This window comes from Ipomoea nil, unplaced genomic scaffold (genome assembly GCF_001879475.1).
Source record: "Ipomoea nil cultivar Tokyo-kokei standard unplaced genomic scaffold, Asagao_1.1 scaffold1978, whole genome shotgun sequence".
Taxonomy (NCBI): Eukaryota; Viridiplantae; Streptophyta; class Magnoliopsida; order Solanales; family Convolvulaceae; genus Ipomoea; species Ipomoea nil.
In genome coordinates this window covers 691400-711130 of record NW_017618406.1, presented here as the reverse complement: position 1 = coordinate 711130, position 19731 = coordinate 691400, and the positions used below count along the sequence as shown (strand labels likewise).

Sequence of the window (19731 nt, the reverse complement as noted above, 5' to 3'; positions counted from 1 at the left end):
AGGAGTTTGCAAATCTAAAAATTATATGTGTCATTATTATTATTATAATAATTATAATAATAATAATAATAATAATAATAATAATAATTTTATTATTCCCCGTACAAAAGTCAATTGCTAAGCCATCGTAATCAGTAGTTATTTTGGTAGAGCTGTTACTTCGATAACAAGTTCTAAGATTGACTCTCAATTGAAATGGTTTATTGATTTTCTTGACTTGACTTAATCAAATTACCCAATGCACACACTCAAATAGTAATGTGTTTTGCTTTGTAAAAATTGTGTTAAAATATATCCAAAAATTAATATTTCCTACCAAATAGAGAAATCTCACCTGGCATGAAAAAAAAAATATATTTATTTTATTTTTGAGTGTAGTCTACTTCAAACGAATTTTATCTATCTATTTTGAAAAAGAAAAAGAAAAGGAAAAAAAAAAAAATGAAGGGGTAACGGAATATAACTGCCGGAATAATTTTTAACACCGTAAAATAATGAAAATTGAAAATATATGTGGTGTGGAAGTAGCTTTACCAGACACGTTAACTGACGGAATGCACCAACCATTCACAACCACCAGCTTCATGGCCCTGTACACGTGTTTCGTTTGATCAGAAAAAGCGCAGAGAGGACTGCAAAATTTACCCTTCTCATCTCTCACATGAACTCCTCCTCTGCTTCCGTAATCCGACAATGGCTGCCGCAGTTTCGACGGTGAATCTCCTCCACCTGCCAGCTAAGTCTTCCGAGCTGCGGCTCTTCGTTGCCGGCGCATACTCGATTCTCCGCCTCAGAAGCTCAGGATTGTGGTCGCCTGAGAGTCGAGTGGTGGCTACGAAGCTGCCGAGTATTGAAGCCGTTAGGTGTTTGACGAAGCCTACGGAGGAGAGTGAGCCGGAGAATTTTTCGAGTGATGAGGAGGAGGTTAGGGAAGGTGAGAATAAGATGGAGTCGCAACAGGACTCCCTTGATGCTACGGCTCGTCCTGAATTCTCCAACGGTTCCGCCGTCTCGAAAACTCTCGCCGGAGATTCTTTGTCCCTCGGCATTCGTGAACCTGTTTACCAGGTATGTTGTACATTTTTTTATTTTTATTTTTTATTTTTTTTATTTTACTTTTTTATTTTAATTAGTTCTTCAAATTTACACAAATGAACAACTTTTGCTTAGAGAACACTGCCTGTGAACAAAAAAAATTGAATTACATATTAAAATTCAAAATTCTTGGTTATAAGGTAGAGTGTCATTGTGTCAATAAAGTATGGGTAGAGCTTAGTCCTCTAATTTTTCACTTGGATGTCTTGAACACTCCATTGAAGTGCCTCCGGAATTAAGTGGCTTGATCGAGGGTTGGATCAACATGCATGGCATTTTCAAAGAAGAGCTTATGGCAGATGGAGGGCTTTCATTTTCAGGATTGATCTCTGAATAATATTTTCAAAAATGTTTTGATTTCTAGGATGAATGAGAGATATAGTTAGGATGAGAAGAGTTTTGATAAGTTAAAACTCTTTATGATATTATTTAATTAAACAAATCAGATAATATCAATATTATCCAAAATATATTCAAATATTTTAATATTATCTTTATCAAATTTTCAATGTCAATCCTAGCAGCAGTACAGCCTACAGCATAAACTGTGTTTTGAGCTATATGATTGAACTTTGATGGTCATGCAGCAGCTTTGTATATTTTTCCATTCTTATTTAAATGTGATTAATGGCTAAATATCTGCAATGGTTTGATTATTCTAAAGGTAGTGGAAGTAAAGTCAAGTGGGATGGTTTCAACTAGGAAAATCAACAGACGGCACCTACTGAAATCTAGTGGTGGGTGAAGTTTGCCTTGTTCAATTTCATATTGTTTGTTGTTCCATTCAACTATCATTTCAACAAAACTTCTAGACCAATATGTTCTTCATTGATATCCTTTCCCCGTCTCTGGGTACATGTCATCTAAATTCAAGAATGTGCTCTTTCACAGGTCTCCGCCCTAGAGATATAAGAAGTGTTGATCCATCATTGTGGTTAACAAATTCCATGCCATCTTTACTGGTATGGGAATAGTTGTGTGTAGATTCTAAAAATCACTTTTGTTCTGAAATTTTAGGTGCCTTGCATTCACGGATACAGAGATTGGATACAGACTATGAAGCTTCCTAGAGAGAAGGAGGAGAATCGTAATTGTAGAGAGAGAGAGAGAGAGTCACTCTCACTTCACATGCAGAGCTGTTTCTTATTATGATGTTGGTGGCAGCACAGCAATTCTACCAAAAGCTTACAATTTAGCATTTACATAAGTCGAATGTGTGACACAAGCCATCACAGCTCAATGAGAAACATAAGCAAGACACGCTAGTCAATTGTAGTTGGAACTAATGTACATTTTTTACACTTTCCCACTTAAAAAAAAAAAAAAAAAAAAAAAAAAAAAAAGACAAGGGAAACCAAGTTAATTTTCACTTAGTTAACTTTAGTTTGGTGCCTTTTAAGGGGATATTTTTCTTCCTTTTTTTTAATTGAAAAAATAAGTTATAACAATATTTATTTGTACAATTTACATATGATTAATCATAACACTTATATTTATGAAATATGACTTGAACTTGAGACATTAATTGAAACAAGGGGCCATAAATGTTGTTCAATCACATATACTGTAGTTGAATTGGCTCCTTTTAATCTTTTATTCAATCACTTATACCTGATAGAGTTTATATTTTGTTAGTGGTAGAGATGTAAATGAGTAAAACTATTCATGAACCGGGCTGAATTTGATTCTATTACTATCAAGTCGAACTCGAGTAATAAAACAAGCTGATTTTGAGTCTCTTAATACTTGGCTTGAGTAGCTTGCAAGCCTAATCAAATTATTATTATTGTTGTTGTTGTTATTATTATTATTATTATTTTATATATACACACACAAAATAATTTAACTAATATATTTATATTTACATGTTATAAAATGCTATAACTGAGATATAATATTGAGTTTTGTTATAATATTTGGTTGTAAAATATTTAATATTATAATTTGTGTAAAAAATATAAATATAAAAATCGTTGTTTAGTATTCAAATCAAGTTTAAATAGCTTGAACTTGAGCTCAAAAATTAGAGTTCAGTCGAACTTGAGACAACCTCGAGTTTTGATTTTTTGAATCGAGCTGAATTTCAACCTTAGCTTTGACTATTCGAGCTCTGCTCAACTCAATTACACCATTAGTTGACAACTAATACTATTAGCGTGATTTAACCTAAATTTGTGTACTCGTTTAGTCGTTTCTAATTTGTACTTTTCTACCCCTAGTGTCCCAAAAATAAATAAATAAAATAATATAACAACCTAGCTATAAACTAAGTTTAATTCTTTATTGGCATTAGTTGAGGAATAACTTAATCATGAGTTGGTAAAGTCCCAATCTTCTATCCATTTCAACCAAGTAGGCTCTCAAGCACAATTTCAATTTCATATACTATAAATATATGCCTCACTTTGGTGCATCCCAAAACACATAACTAAAAATTGTAGCCAGCAATATAATGGGGGTTTCATGTTTTTTGTTGGCTTGCTTGTTTTTGCTATCTTTGGGGCTCATTCATGTGATCAATGGGCAGCCTCTAGTCCCTGCATTCATCTTGTTTGGGGACTCCATAGTTGACCAGGGCAACAACAACAATCTTGAAACCCTTGTCAAAGCTAACTTCCCTCCCTATGGAAGAGACTACCCCAAACACATACCAACTGGCAGGTTTTGCAATGGAAAGCTTGCCTCCGACTTTACTGGTATTCCGATGTTACTTTTGATCGCTCCATTTTTGTGATGTTACTATATATGATTACGTGACATGATTCCCGATTATTATTTTTTTTTTTCCACTATTAGTCTCTGGACTTTGAATTATTATTCAGTATTTCCATCAAGTTTAATTTTTAGTTAAGTACCACTTGAAAACTCGTCAAAAAACAATTAATTCATCATGTGATGAATGACCAGAAAACTTGCTAGAATGATTAAAAATTAATCAAAGTCAAAGAACTAGTAATGAAAATATGATAGAAAAATGAAAATGCAACAAAAGTCGAAGGGCTACAAGTGGAAATTCCCTATTAACGTTGACAATAGTGGTGTTGTGATAATATAGACTACTACCTTAAAAACCATCTCAAACATTAAAATTGTGTATGCATTGCAAGCCTGGTCTCCCAAAAAGGAAACTAATGAAAAGTATCATTCTCCTTTTTCTTTACCAAGTTCTTTAACTACTAACTTATAGTATACATTGCAATGCAGCTGAGAATCTGGGCTTCAATTCATCTCCACCAGCTTATCTAAGCCACGCAGCTAAAGGGAAACATCTCTTGATTGGAGCCAATTTTGCATCAGCTTCCTCTGGTTACTACGATCTTACAGCAAAACTATTTGTAAGCAAATACTTATACCCATCTATCATCGCATTGGAATAACCGCAAACAGGGGACAACGTAACCCCAACCAAGTTGGTCAGATGACATTGACTTGATGATAACCACGACAATGTGACTACCACGGAGCGGAACAGCCTATTGGCCTTCTTTTCTGCGGGTTTTAATTTCCTCGTCCCCTAATTAAAAACAAATTGGAATAAATTTTTTGTGGTTTTTGGTGGTGCAGAATACAATTCCACTGAGTACACAGTTGGAGTACTACAAGGAATATCAGAAGAAGGTGGTGAAACTTGTGGGAAAAGTGAATGCCACTTCATTCATAAATGGCTCAGTTCACTTTGTCAGTGCTGGAAGCAGTGATTTTCTTCAGAATTACTTTGTTAATCCTCTGCTGTTCGAGGCTTACACTCCTCACCAGTTCTCAGACATCCTCATACAATCCTATGCCAAATTCGTGCAGGTCCAAAAAAGATATATCAGTTCAATTAGTTTTTTGCCACATAAATGTCCTGTTCGGTAACATAGTTAGCTTATCAATCAATTTTGACTTATTTGAATACTATTAACTGTTTAACTTGGTTAAACAATCAATATGAGTGTTTGATTAATTAGTCTTGTGTAACAGTTTATTGCTCCAAAATGCTAAAATTTAAAAAGTTGCTCAAAGCAATTTTTTGATAAAGTTAATCAGCAATCAAGTAACATCTAATTTATCAAATATTTTTCTACAATCAGCTAATGCTATCAACTAGTAAAACCCACTAATTCTATCAATTAACAGCTATTTACCAAACACCCAAAATCCAGATCTCAGCTACTTTAGTTGTTGATTGATTAGTGATCTTGAAATATGGTTTTTCTTTGTTTTTACTGATAGGAACTGTATGAGCTGGGAGCAAGGAAGATTGGGGTGACAACACTGCCACCAATTGGATGTGTACCGGCCGCCATTACAATCTTTGGTGGTGAAGGCAGCAATAAGTGTGTGGAAAAGTTGAACAAAGCAGCCATTTATTTCAACAGGAAGCTCAACGCTACCTCTCTCAAGTTGCAGCAGAAGCTCTCCGGCCTCAATCTCGTCGTCCTCGACATATACCAGCCCCTCCTTGACCTTGTCACCCATCCAACTGATCACGGTAAGTCAACTGCTAATACAATTGCACGCAGGCTTTTAACTAGGTAGTATAATGGCATATTTTGTAGAGAGCAATTACAATCCCTTTTTCCACTTAATTCCAGGAAGTGAAAAATTCTAGAGTTTTGTCTGGAGGAATTGCAATCCTCAAATTTGATGATTTGCAAATCTCACCTCTCCTAAGAATTGCAATTCTAATACATGGAAAAAAAGTTTGAAGTTTGAGGATCAAATTGCCCATCTCTCTATAGAACACAGATATTTTAGTCTTTATACTATTTATCCCATCTCAATTCTCATATATACCGAACGAACACTATAATTGAAATTTTCACCAAATGTCAAGGTTTGATCATTGGAGGTATGGAGCAGCCTTAAATTTTCAAGTCAATTGTTCCACCTAATAGAAGTGTCTACAGTTCAGTAATTCGATTTCTGTCTACCAAACAATAAAATTTAAATTCCTACCTCATTTCTACCCGCGTTATTTTTTTAATTTCTAGATAATATAGAATTACAATAACTTTCTCCAATAATTCTCTCATTGCAACCAAACGAGTAGGGTTCTTTGAAGCAAGAAGGGCATGTTGTGGCACAGGGCTGGTGGAGACATCTTTTCTGTGCAACGCAGAGTCTCCGGGGACGTGTAAAAACGCGACGGAGTATGTTTTCTGGGATGGGTTTCATCCCACAGAGGCAGCCAACCAAGTTTTGTCTGATGACTTGCTTGCCGCCGGCCTTTCCCTCATCGGCTAATTAACTTATTAATTGCATATATATACACTAAGTTTAACTTCAAGACAAATTAAGGGATTTCTCTTGTCTTGAATTTGTGATTTGTGATTTATTGTTGTCATATTGGTATTGTAATCAAATAACAGAGAGATCAGAGTGAGTGTATTCAACCCATGTTTATGCAATTTCATATTTTTTTTGTAAGCAATATGAAAAGAAACAAAGTTATATATGGCCTTCTTCTGTTTTTTTTTTTTTTTTTTTTTTTTTTTTTTTTTTTTTTTAAATAAATGTTATTATTATTATTATTTTTTTTCCATTTGAGTTGTGCTAGAATTTGATTCTATACTCTAAGAAAGTCTAACTCAAAAATTCTTTAATATGATGCATTATTTACAAGATTTGAATCATCTAAGACCTTATAGTTACATTAGCAGTTCGCTTACCAACTGTCTCAAACTAATGAGTTTAGTTATTTTAGATGCAAAAGAAACAACACTATCAACAAATTACATACAAAGTAATACTAAGCGCGCATATTTAGTGATTATTAGGAGAAGATAAATGTGTATTTTTTTCTTTCTATTTTCAATTTACTACATTACACTATAAAGATTTATGCAATTTCATTTTTTTTTTGTAACCAATATGAAAAGAAACAAAGTTATGTATGGAGTATTCCGGCCTTCTTCCTCCTCTTTTTCAATGTTTTATATGATACATTGTTTACCAGATTTGAACCATATCAGGTTACATTAATAATTCACTTATCAATTGTCTTAAACTATTGAGTTAATGTTTTATTATTTTAGATTAAAAAAAAAAAAACTATCAAGAAATTACATAAAACTTAATCATTCTAAGCCCACACATTTAGTGATTAGAAGAAGATAAAAGTGTACTTTTTTCTTTCTATTTTCAAATTACTACATTACACTATAAAGTTTTAGGAGTTTGCAAATCTAAAAATTATATGTGTCATTATTATTATTATAATAATTATAATAATAATAATAATAATAATAATAATAATAATTTTATTATTCCCCGTACAAAAGTCAATTGCTAAGCCATCGTAATCAGTAGTTATTTTGGTAGAGCTGTTACTTCGATAACAAGTTCTAAGATTGACTCTCAATTGAAATGGTTTATTGATTTTCTTGACTTGACTTAATCAAATTACCCAATGCACACACTCAAATAGTAATGTGTTTTGCTTTGTAAAAATTGTGTTAAAATATATCCAAAAATTAATATTTCCTACCAAATAGAGAAATCTCACCTGGCATGAAAAAAAAAATATATTTATTTTATTTTTGAGTGTAGTCTACTTCAAACGAATTTTATCTATCTATTTTGAAAAAGAAAAAGAAAAGGAAAAAAAAAAAAATGAAGGGGTAACGGAATATAACTGCCGGAATAATTTTTAACACCGTAAAATAATGAAAATTGAAAATATATGTGGTGTGGAAGTAGCTTTACCAGACACGTTAACTGACGGAATGCACCAACCATTCACAACCACCAGCTTCATGGCCCTGTACACGTGTTTCGTTTGATCAGAAAAAGCGCAGAGAGGACTGCAAAATTTACCCTTCTCATCTCTCACATGAACTCCTCCTCTGCTTCCGTAATCCGACAATGGCTGCCGCAGTTTCGACGGTGAATCTCCTCCACCTGCCAGCTAAGTCTTCCGAGCTGCGGCTCTTCGTTGCCGGCGCATACTCGATTCTCCGCCTCAGAAGCTCAGGATTGTGGTCGCCTGAGAGTCGAGTGGTGGCTACGAAGCTGCCGAGTATTGAAGCCGTTAGGTGTTTGACGAAGCCTACGGAGGAGAGTGAGCCGGAGAATTTTTCGAGTGATGAGGAGGAGGTTAGGGAAGGTGAGAATAAGATGGAGTCGCAACAGGACTCCCTTGATGCTACGGCTCGTCCTGAATTCTCCAACGGTTCCGCCGTCTCGAAAACTCTCGCCGGAGATTCTTTGTCCCTCGGCATTCGTGAACCTGTTTACCAGGTATGTTGTACATTTTTTTATTTTTATTTTTTATTTTTTTTATTTTACTTTTTTATTTTAATTAGTTCTTCAAATTTACACAAATGAACAACTTTTGCTTAGAGAACACTGCCTGTGAACAAAAAAAATTGAATTACATATTAAAATTCAAAATTCTTGGTTATAAGGTAGAGTGTCATTGTGTCAATAAAGTATGGGTAGAGCTTAGTCCTCTAATTTTTCACTTGGATGTCTTGAACACTCCATTGAAGTGCCTCCGGAATTAAGTGGCTTGATCGAGGGTTGGATCAACATGCATGGCATTTTCAAAGAAGAGCTTATGGCAGATGGAGGGCTTTCATTTTCAGGATTGATCTCTGAATAATATTTTCAAAAATGTTTTGATTTCTAGGATGAATGAGAGATATAGTTAGGATGAGAAGAGTTTTGATAAGTTAAAACTCTTTATGATATTATTTAATTAAACAAATCAGATAATATCAATATTATCCAAAATATATTCAAATATTTTAATATTATCTTTATCAAATTTTCAATGTCAACCCTAGCAGCAGTACAGCCTACAGCATAAACTGTGTTTTGAGCTATATGATTGAACTTTGATGGTCATGCAGCAGCTTTGTATATTTTTCCATTCTTATTTAAATGTGATTAATGGCTAAATATCTGCAATGGTTTGATTATTCTAAAGGTAGTGGAAGTAAAGTCAAGTGGGATGGTTTCAACTAGGAAAATCAACAGACGGCACCTACTGAAATCTAGTGGTGGGTGAAGTTTGCCTTGTTCAATTTCATATTGTTTGTTGTTCCATTCAACTATCATTTCAACAAAACTTCTAGACCAATATGTTCTTCATTGATATCCTTTCCCAGTCTCTGGGTACATGCCATCTAACTTCAAGAATGTGCTGTTTCACAGGTCTCCGCCCTAGAGATATAAGAAGTGTTGATCCATCATTGTGGTTAACAAATTCCATGCCATCTTTACTGGTATGGGAATAGTTGTGTGTAGTGCTATTTATGCTGGAAGAAGTTTCTTTTCAGTTTACTTCCAGCAACCTAGTTTATAGGATATGGATTTGGTGAAAGTCTATCCTACTTCACTTTCTGACATGTTCTTTAGTCATATTGCCATGTTATTTTTGCTGAAGTCTGGAGAATCTAGTAGCTTCTTTCATGGACATTAATTAAGTACTGATATTCTGGTTCCAGGTCCGCGAGCATGCAATTCTACTGAATTTAGGCTCTTTACGGGCCATAGTAATGCAGGAAAGTGTTCTTATATTCAACTATAACCGGTACTTCCTCCTTGTGCCAGATGTGTAGAAAAGTTTTGTTTAATATGGAATAACTGCTCTATGATCTTACACTTTAGTTTTCAATGTTTACAGTACAGGAGGAAAAGCTTTCATTGATGCATTGTTACCCCGGCTAAATCCTAAAAACATGAATGGAGGCCCATCAATGCCATTTGTGCTTGAGGTTGTCCTCCAATTTAAAACTTTGATGAAACTATCTACAGCTAACTGAAGAAACTGGGCTATATTCATGTGTTGTAGATTCTAAAGATCACTTTTGTTCTGAAATTTTTAGGTGGTAGAGGCAGCCTTGCATTCACGGATACAGAGATTGGAGCAAAGACTATGGGATTTAGAACCTCGTGTGAGTGTAGCATATTATGTGTGTTCATTCATCAATCATCACTGCTACTTTGAGAAATACATTCATTGAGATAATGGGGGTGTTTGGTAAATGGCTGTTAGCTGATTGGGTTGGTGGGTTTGACTAGTTGATAGCATTAGTTGATTGTAGAAAAACGTTTGGTAAATTAGTTGTTAGCTGTTAGCTGATTACATACAAAATGACTTTCTCAAAAAGTTGATCGAGAAAGCTACTTTGAGCAGCTTTTTGAATTTTAGCATTTTGGAGCAATAAGTTGTTACAAAAAGCTAATTAATCAAACACTCATATTGATTGTTTAACTAACGCAAACAGCTAATAGTGGTCAAATAAGCCAAAATTGGCTGATAGGCTAACTATTTTACCAAACAGGGCCAATATCTAGATGTATTTATCCAATATGTCTGCTCGTTCTAACCATTTACAAATGAACTTTAAATACTTTATGGATTACACGTTGACAGATCTGCATGTAAAGTTATGATTCTTGTAATATATAGGCACTGGAAGGAGTAAATTGTACGGAGTAGCTTCCATAAGCACTCAATAACTTGCACAACTGTTGGGATAAACTGTTATAATTAAGTTGTCTTTTATGCAGGTGCAAGCTTTACTCGAGGTTTTGCCTAATAGATTGACTGCAGACGTGTTGGAGCAGCTCAGAATTAGCAAACAAACATTGGTATGCCATTTTACTATGACTTCTACAGCCTAACATTGACAGAATTAATGCACACAATTTAAACCTTTTCGACAAATCCTTGGATGAAAGGTTGAATTGGATTCTAGGGCAGGTGATCTAAAGCAAATGCTGCTTGATATTCTCGAGGATACCCATGAAATACGTCGCATCTGCATCATGGGTAGAAATTGTACCCTGACGAAAGGAAATGATGAGATGGAATGTGCTGTTCCTCTTGAAAAGCAGATTGCAGAGGGTACGGGAATTCAGGTTCTCTTTACTGCTAATAGTACTTGCAACGTAGCTTATGTCCGCTAAACATATGCATCTAATACTCCTTAAATGAATTCATAATTTGCAGAAGAAGAGGAAGAAATTGAAATGCTTTTGGAGAACTATCTTCAAAGGTTATTTCTTGGCTCCATTTCAATTTTATGCTAAGCTCATTTGCATGTGTAACAAATCATTTTTTGTGCACAGATAGAAGACTACATGGTTTCAATGATATAGACTTCAATTTAGGCCATCTGGAGCCACTAAACTATGGAGATATATATTTAACCAATCTAATGTTTTCAAGGAATCAATTTTGCTTGAATTTGTTAAAATTGAATCCCTTAATTAGACTTCAATTTAGGCCATCCGGAGCCACTAAATTGTCCTTGTTGAAAGTGAGATATTTTCCTTTGACCAAACAGTCATTTTCCTTTGACTCCTCATATTTTCCACTCTTTACCAAACACTGAAATCATTTTTCGGGTTTCCAAGCACACTCTAACTGTAATATTTCCCTTTGATATAACCTTTCCATTCAGTCTCAATTGTATTCTACTTAACCTAATTATTTTATTGTAAATGCAGATGTGAATCTTGTCATGGTCAAGCAGAAAGGCTCCTTGATTCTGCAAAAGAAATGGAAGACTCAATTGCTGTTAACCTAAGGTTCATAGATACTTTCTATATTCTTGATTCTTCATGATGTTACAAATAAATTTGATTTGACTTGTCCGCAATATATAATGAGCCTGACCATCAAGTTAATTTAGGCCAAGTAGCAGAAGCCAAACAATAAGCCAATTTGTTGCTTTCAAAACCAAACTCTTGCTACCATCCTAAATGGTTGGTAGCAAGAGTTTGATTTTCCAGCAGAAATTTCAATTACATATAATAAATGAGGGAATAGCTCATTATTCCACACTTCAATTCCCCACAAAAAAAGAATATGAAGAAAATAAAAAAATTTGGACTCTCCAACAAACCTTGTGCTATATTAGTCTGACCATTGATTTTATTTAAGCCAAGTAGTTAGTGGAGAGGTAGGACACTAAACCCTAAACCCTACCTGTTTACCAAGCAGTACAAGTTGCTAGAAGACTCTATGAGATGAAACTTGTAATGCGATATTTTAATCTTATATTTCAGTTATATGGAAGATCCATTAAGTGTATTTTCTACTTGGTTGGGGATGGAATAAGAGAATTATTATATTGTGGACCAGGGCCCACCATTTTATGTACTTGCAGTTAATATATAATGTACCTTCAGTTAATAAATTATGTACTTATTGTAATTAACATATGGAAAATGCTTATTTTCTCTCCTAAATTTCACCTCCAATATTTTCCCTCCTGATGTGGCTTCCATTCATTGGTTTCATGACCCCACCAGTCCCACCACTAATTAAAAATATAATTTAGTTACCAATTAGAAGTTGTCACGTCATGAGGGATGGATTGGAGGGAAAATGTTAAGAGGTCTCTAGTATTACTCTTAAAATATTATATACCTACAGTTAATAAATTATGTACTTATTATGATTAACGTATCATGTACCTACAACTAACATACATATTATGTACCTTCAATTTATTTATATGTACATAATATGTTTACTGTATATACATAATCTGAATGTTATTTTGAACCACGGCCCACAATGCAAGGTGGACCATGGTACTTGGTATTATTTGCCCGAATCAGAGAGTTGGAAAATCTTCATTATTCATTTATTCAGCTGAAGGGAGAGGGCAGCAGGCATAAGAGGCAAATGCCAAAATGAAATATTTTCCCTCTTACCATTTTGATTTTTTTCTTTCCAACTTAGCAAACGAAGGAAAATGAATATCTCCATTTTCTATGCTTCCAACCACCAAGCATGGGAAATGAGATTTTCCCCTTCATAGGGTGAAAATCCAATCATTAGACTACTTTATTTTTAATTTTTTTAATAGAGAATTCTTGTACTAATTCATGGAAGACATTTCTTCTTGTACTTGTTAGCTCAAGGAGGCTTGAGGTAAGCAGAGTGGAATTACTACTGCAGGTTGGGGCATTTTGTGTAGCTATTGGTGCTCTGGTATCAGGTAATCCATCTGCCAAACTATTAATGTTTATATGTGGCTAGAATCTATCTTTGAGTGTTAGTTCATTAGTAATGCATGGGAACTATGAAATTTTCCAACTGAATATTTTTATTTGATGTTTCATGTTTGTACTCTATAAACATTGGATTTGAAGTTTGAACTACATGATTCATGTTTGTAATGTTTGAACTTTGAATTTTGGATTCTAATTTCTAAGTATGTGATGTTTTGGTAATTAGATTGCTATTAGTATGTGATGTTAGTATTTACTATTTAGTAGTATGTTTAAACTTTGAATTATTATTTTGTTATATAACGTTTATATTTTAGATAGTGGTGTTTGTATAGCTATATATCACATGAATTTGTGCACATATTATTTTTATCTATAGCCCTCTAGCATAGGTCTACAAGATTTTATTTGATGTTCAATAGCAAAAAACTAAGCCTCGACCCAGTTCTTTTCACCCAATGATTTTTTTTTTTTTTTTTCGAGTTCTTTTCAACCAATGATGGATCTGAGTATCTCACAACATATGGTGTTTATCCTACTTTTGTATTTGTTATTTTCTTTAGGTATATTTGGCATGAATTTGAAGTCCTACCTTGAAGAACATGCGGTTTGTAACCTCCATTCTCCGGAACTACTTTCTGTACTCATCTTGCAGAAATATACTGAATTTTGATACATATCTTCTCATTCTCTCTTGTTGACCTCTATGCAGTTTGCGTTTTGGCTGACAACAGCAGGGATAATGGTTGGCGCTGCTGTGACATTTTTCCTCATGTACAGATATCTGAGAAGAAGAAAGATACTGTAAACACTAGCCAGTTTATCAAGTAAATGCATCACCCTTAGCTATTAATGATGGTTTTATACTTTTTAGGAAAAAAGGTCAAATAAGCTCCTAAATTTTACCTGAAAAGCCAATTAGGTCTCTAAACTTTTTAAAAGTGCAATCACACCCTTTAACATGTTATAACATGTTAAATTGAGGCAATGAAGCCCAAGTACCGGTAAATGACCTGCTATTCTAGGTCATTTCAATTTAGGCAACATATCCGGCAAAAATCCAGTTGGTCACCTTCCGCCGGGGAAGGTGACCGACAACGGTTCGGCCGTCGCCGGATATGATGCTTGGACTAATACCGATTCTTGGGCTTCATTGTCTCAACTCAATTTTTAACATGTTAAAAGGGTGTAATTGTACTTTTTAAAGGTTTAGGGACCTAATTAACTTTTCAGCTCAAAGTTTAAGGGCTTATTTGATTATTTTTCCTACTCTTTATCCATACAAATTGTAGCTGGAGTTGCCTTTCTCATCCTAATTCTGATACCAGTTTGTTCTTTGATAGGTGAAGTATAGAAATGAGGAGGTTTGGCTGCCAACTGCATGTAAGGGCATGATTGCTGGTTAAATCCTAGAGTTTGCATTTACCAGAGTGTATAGATGAAACTCGCGGAGCAATGTCTGATCCAAGCAAAGGATGCTGATTGCTGAGCATCGTTAACTTGGATGTCGCAGAACTGCTCCCAAAGGATTCCAATGCTAATTTAGCTTCATTATTAGGAGGGTGATTTTCACTGCCTGCCACCCCCGACTAGCGTGCACTCCTGGGGAAGGATAAACAGAGAACACTTGTATTTTCAATGTACAAGTTAGACATCTGTTTTTTGAAAAAAAAAATAATAATAATTGATATTTCACATTTCGGTCACACAAATGAGCATCACAAAAGAATGATAGTGGTATTGCGCTAACATACATTTCTCAGGTGGAGCAAACAAAACAAACAACCAAGAGCTTTTAAGGGGCCAAAGAAGGTAAATGAAGAAAGAAGGGAAAAGCACATAATTGGCTAAGTTACAAAGTTTGTTTAGGTCGGTTTACTGTCAATTGGGAAGCTTTGACTGGCTTTGGAGCTCCATCAATGGATATATTCCCCATTCCCGCTTCCACTGCATCCCTACCATCCTTCTCCACCTTTTCTACATTACCATTTTCCATTGCTTGTAGGAGATGACCATGAGGTGGCACAAGATGCCGAGGGCCTCCAGTTATCCAAGGATGATTCAGACACTGTGCTGCAGTAGGTCTTTTGTCAGGCACATAATCAAGTATGGGAACAAGAAAATCCGCCATGTCATTTGCATCTTGCTCGCTGAACTCGTATTTCTCCATAAGCACTTTATTAAGAGGCCAGAATCGCAGCCGTCTTATATGCCTCAAGTCTCCATACCTGTTGAAGAAATCCCTTGAATATCGTCCACCCAATGCAATCTGCATATAAAACTCAAGTCAGCTGCATTATTACAATTTTGTTTACTTGAATGACTGAGAATTAGTATTCTAAGTTGCAAGTCTAAAACTGCATGAAAAGAGGCTGACCTTACGCGGCATTGTTCCAAGGACCTCCATCATTAATGCCAAGTGATCCTGTGAAATGGAGGCATGAATCAATAAACATTGAACTATACCATAAATGCTAAGTAAAGCACTATTATTCAAAATAAATATGGATCCCCAAAATGCTCAACCAGGATTACCCCAAAAAAATAAATAAATAAAAACAAACAAACAAACAAACAAAATTTTGATCATTTTCGAGGCTATTTTATACAATGGTCATACTTCAACTAAAATAAGATTATCTTGTGCTCTCTTCATGGAAATTGTTCCAATCCAATTCACTCATTGGTGTTTTATTGAAGATGTTTGTCTAGGGAAATACAGAAAAGCTTCCAAACTCATAATCTGAACTCAATGGATAAGGAACATTAATGGAATGAAAATAATGGGTGCCATCACCACTATAAAATTTCACTTCAAACGTAGTACAGAGATGTAAATAAGTAAATAGCAAACCATAACACACTTTCTTAACTTTAATCATTTCTATTTAACTCTTCATGATGACTGGTATTGTCAATCAAACAGAGATTTATCTTTCAGCTTCAACCACATCTTCCTCGTAATTGCTTGTTAAAATTAGGAGTATGCAATTGCAGCTCCCATGTCTTATAATAACAAACTTCTGGTGGAAATGAATAGGTGGAGAAGAAGATAGGGAAGAAAAAAAAAGAGGAACCCGGAAGAGGACAATTTGAGGCAAAGCAAACTCATGCTAAAATCGCATCGACTCCAAACAGAAAATGGGGGAAAGGCAGACTAAAAACAGTAGGAAAGTTTGATGGTAAATGAATTGGTATTGTGGGAAAATTTTCTCAAATATCCCGACGGAAACCACAATTCATGTACTGGATATGAACTATGTATAATTGTCCCCATAAAGCAGAAATCAATTTTAGAGAAAAATTTACCTAAATCATTTGTGCAATTATTCTTTATTTTATTAGTTGCATGACAAGTTTTACATTCCAAAGGTTGGCAGGAGGTCAAATTTATAATAAAATCAATAAAAGGCAGAATTACAGTACCTCATCCCTGTTGTAATTGTCACCACTATGAGGGTCAAAAAGAACATCTCCTGTTGCAAGCTCAAAGCAAATGCAACCAAAGGACCAGAGATCCACTGGAGTTGAATATTTAGAGCCGAGGAGAACCTCTGGGGATCTGTATTGTCTAGTCTGAATATCACTTGTAAACTGTTTATAAGTCCAACATGCATTGCCAAAATCAACCAGTTTGCACTTGAGCTCAGCTTCAGCCAATAGCTTCTGCCTTGTCGAGCGGTTGCCTCTCTTATTACTTTGACTTCCTTGGTTCCCATTTGAGACTCCATCTGTTTTAATTGATGCATCTTTCTGGAATTTAGTATCACTTTCTCTGTCAGTGGATCCTTGATCTCGTTTTTCATTGTGACGAGAATTGTCAGGAGTACTAGCTTCGGTATCCAGCTCAGCTTCCTCAGTAGCATCTTTACCAAAACATTTTTGAGCTGCCTGTTTAGCTTTTCTCTGTATTTTCTTCTCTTGGCTCTTGGACAGATCACGGTTTGAACTCTTGGCATCCTTTGAAGGCCCTGTCTCTGAGACACTCTTACTTTTATCATTTGGGAGGATGAGAGATGCACCAGACTTCCTTGGATCTTTGGATGGATCAATCATCGATAAAAGCAAGATATTTTCTAGCTTCAAGTCTGTATGTATGATCGAGAGTTGGCGATGTAGATAATCGAGACCTACTAAAATGTGGAAGCAAATTTCTTTAACCTTGTGAAGCGGAACTCCTCGATAGTCTGAATACTTAATAAGAGTCAGAAGATTGTCCCCCAAGCACTCAAATACCATGCAAACATGCTGCCCATTTGGTCCTGAATGCTTAAAGTGATCCAACAACTTCACGACACACTTCTTGTCATCTGGATCTCCCTCGGCAATCTGCTTTAGTATTGTAATTTCATCCATTGCCGCTTCAGTATAATCCTGATCACTCTTTTGAACTTTTAAAGCTACATATCTCTACTCTCCACAGAAACAGAAGAAACAATTAGCTCCAGAACACCTTAAATTTGAGACATAACAATAAGGCACAAATCCATCCCACCCTCTCCTCTTATCACACACAGACATATTGGACTCACAGCTATGAAAAAGAAATGAATGGAACACTACATTTTGCTCATCTCTACTCAGAATTTGACACCAAGACAGACATATATCTATGGAACTCCAAATGTCCAAAAAACAGTAGCATAGAACTCCAGCACGCAATACATGTGCATTCAGACATTAATACAAACACATAGAATGCATTAAACACACGTGCATATATACAGTTTTCAAGTGTGGCAGAGGATAAAGTCAGAAAATTTACAGATTTCTGGGTGTCCCAGGCGAGCCAGACAGTGGAGAAATGTCCCCAGCCGAGCTTGCTCTGAACAACGTAACGTCCGTGCTTGAACGCGTCTCCTACGCGGACCGCATGGTAGCCTCCGCGTCTGTAGTCCTCAGTCCCCTCGTCCTCGGATGTGTAATCGCTAGCCTCACTAAGATCGCCACCGTTCCTGTCCTCCGCCGCCGCCGCCGCCATCGGCCACCTGTACGGCAACTCTGAGCTCCGAAAAGCCGATCCGGTTGACAAAGAATCGGCGATTGAACGCCCAGCACATAAAATTAGGGTTAACTTTATTTAATTTGATGAGATGATAAAAGAAGATAATGACTAATGAGAGTTTGGGTATTTTGTTTGATATTTTGACTACAATTTCCTTTCAGCTTTCGAGTCAGTCAAAAAGATATATAATACATTTTGGTACCATAGGCCTCATCATATGGTACCAATTATTTGAAATAAATTGATCAAATCATTAATGTCATTTAATGTGGCATTTAGTTTAGAGGGTGGGTTTGAAATTTTGAAGAAGGTTTATATGTTGTTATGAGGTTTTTGGAAAATGAGTTTGTATTATTTTTGTTACATTTTAGAATATGATAATATGAATAAACATACTTTTTTTTATCTATATAAAATATTAAAATATTAGTTTGTGTCTAGTAAACAATTATTAATACCTCCTTTAAAAAACAAACAATTATTAATACCTTGAATCAGACCACAAGGTGTTTAGCAAGGAGTTCACCTTGTAGAAATTCATATAGTCTGAAGATGAGTTTGGCCACTTAGTTGGAAGTCCTTTATTGTAAGAAGTTTATATATTTCAAATCCTATTCACAACATAAGAAGACAAGGGCTAACGGCTAAGCATGTGTCGCTTGAGCATATCGGCATAACATCTACATCGCAAAGCTTATAGAGATCGTGGAGACAAATAGACAGCTGCATAGGCATATAGTTATTGATGTTGTGCATGTCACTCCCTCTTATCCTATTGGCTAGGGCTAAAAGACAAACATGTTCTTTGTAAGTAAATAATGACATCTTACCCTATGGGACTAGCTCAAGTGGTAGACCACCTGACCTAAAGTCAGCATTTCAACAGTAGGGTAGGGTTTGACTCCTATCGATAACATATTGGAGCTAGGCCTCCCCAAGCTAGAGTTTGGGCTCTTGATGAACTAACTAGGAGGCTAGTAGTGGGAACATGGGGTGTGGGGTGTGGGGTGTCAACCTTGAAAGTAGTGGGAACATACACTTCATTGTAACAATCTTCAACTTTAAGCATCGAGTACTACAACTCTAATTATTACCACTTTTTTTTTTTTTTTTTGAAGAAAGTTATCACCACTTTGATCATAGCGTTTCGCTATTTTCTTGATCATCCATTGTTCTTGGATCCTTGGGCTCAATCTCTTTCCTTGATATTGGGCAACCAAATCCAAGATCCAACCTCCTATTTCATTTTTTTTTTTTTTGACATGATATATAAAAAATAATTTAAAAAAAAAAAGATAGAAATTACACAAGAAAGGAAGATCATGTTTTAAAAAAAGTATACCAGAAACAAGAAAAAAAAAACATAAAAATCTAGATCAACACCTTCATATGAGCAAAGATTGAACACCATCAATTTCTCAAACACATGCAATCCCAAATATAGTGAGACATAAAAAAAGAAGTCATTCAAGTAAGAGTTAGGCTCCCAAGCAAAGGTTTGAGTAAGGTGTGACTTAGACTCCTTGTACGCACAGTAACATAAAGAGTTGACTGAATGAAAGACTGCTCATGTGACTCTGATTTACATCCTCTAGTGACTCTTGGGATCGGAAACGAAAGAATATGATTAATATGACGTAAGTTGAGAGATCTGATCTATATATTTTAAA

At 35.3% G+C, this 19731-nt stretch overlaps 4 protein-coding genes across 7 annotated transcripts; 3 read left to right on the top strand and 1 right to left on the bottom strand.

Annotated features, from left to right (window-relative positions):
* The first annotated feature begins 549 nt into the window (after positions 1 to 549).
* LOC109147270 (magnesium transporter MRS2-11, chloroplastic-like) lies at positions 550 to 2438 on the top strand. Of its 2 annotated transcripts, none has more exons than XM_019294922.1 (3): positions 550 to 1068; positions 1760 to 1832; positions 2113 to 2438. In XM_019294922.1, exons 1-3 carry the CDS (start codon positions 694 to 696, stop codon positions 2163 to 2165), a joined length of 501 nt encoding a protein of 166 aa, XP_019150467.1. In that variant the 5' UTR covers positions 550 to 693; the 3' UTR covers positions 2166 to 2438. The 2 variants fall into 2 exon arrangements, with proteins under 2 accessions (XP_019150467.1, XP_019150466.1); XM_019294921.1 differs by lacking the exon at positions 2113 to 2438 and adding an exon at positions 1987 to 2106 and having other exon boundaries at positions 554 to 1068.
* A 1078-nt stretch (positions 2439 to 3516) lies between these two features.
* LOC109147269 (GDSL esterase/lipase At5g22810-like) lies at positions 3517 to 6503 on the top strand. The gene is made up of 5 exons (XM_019294920.1): positions 3517 to 3791; positions 4300 to 4430; positions 4660 to 4893; positions 5311 to 5569; positions 6131 to 6503. The coding sequence occupies exons 1-5, from the start codon at positions 3548 to 3550 to the stop codon at positions 6322 to 6324; spliced, it is 1062 nt and encodes a 353-aa protein (XP_019150465.1). The 5' UTR covers positions 3517 to 3547; the 3' UTR covers positions 6325 to 6503.
* A 1348-nt stretch (positions 6504 to 7851) lies between these two features.
* On the top strand, positions 7852 to 14757 carry LOC109147267 (magnesium transporter MRS2-11, chloroplastic-like). Of its 2 annotated transcripts, none has more exons than XR_002048615.1 (14): positions 7852 to 8319; positions 9011 to 9083; positions 9238 to 9308; positions 9531 to 9616; positions 9710 to 9800; positions 9912 to 9980; positions 10600 to 10680; positions 10771 to 10950; positions 11042 to 11087; positions 11542 to 11622; positions 12961 to 13043; positions 13620 to 13663; positions 13769 to 13883; positions 14400 to 14757. XR_002048615.1 is itself a non-coding variant. In XM_019294919.1 (14 exons), exons 1-13 carry the CDS (start codon positions 7945 to 7947, stop codon positions 13862 to 13864), a joined length of 1362 nt encoding a protein of 453 aa, XP_019150464.1. In that variant the 5' UTR covers positions 7852 to 7944; the 3' UTR covers positions 13865 to 13883; positions 14400 to 14757. The 2 variants fall into 2 exon arrangements, 1 of the variants encoding a protein (XP_019150464.1); XM_019294919.1 differs by having other exon boundaries at positions 10771 to 10936.
* On the bottom strand, positions 14715 to 18159 carry LOC109147266 (SRSF protein kinase 1-like). Of its 2 annotated transcripts, XM_019294917.1 has the most exons (4): positions 17822 to 18154; positions 16483 to 17466; positions 15434 to 15481; positions 14715 to 15325 (listed from the first exon to the last, which is right to left on the bottom strand). In XM_019294917.1, the coding sequence occupies exons 1-4, from the start codon at positions 18035 to 18037 to the stop codon at positions 14909 to 14911; spliced, it is 1665 nt and encodes a 554-aa protein (XP_019150462.1). In that variant the 5' UTR covers positions 18038 to 18154; the 3' UTR covers positions 14715 to 14908. The 2 variants fall into 2 exon arrangements, with proteins under 2 accessions (XP_019150462.1, XP_019150463.1); XM_019294918.1 differs by lacking the exon at positions 15434 to 15481 and having other exon boundaries at positions 14715 to 15128; positions 16481 to 17466; positions 17822 to 18159.
* Between the last annotated feature and the right edge of the window lie 1572 nt (positions 18160 to 19731).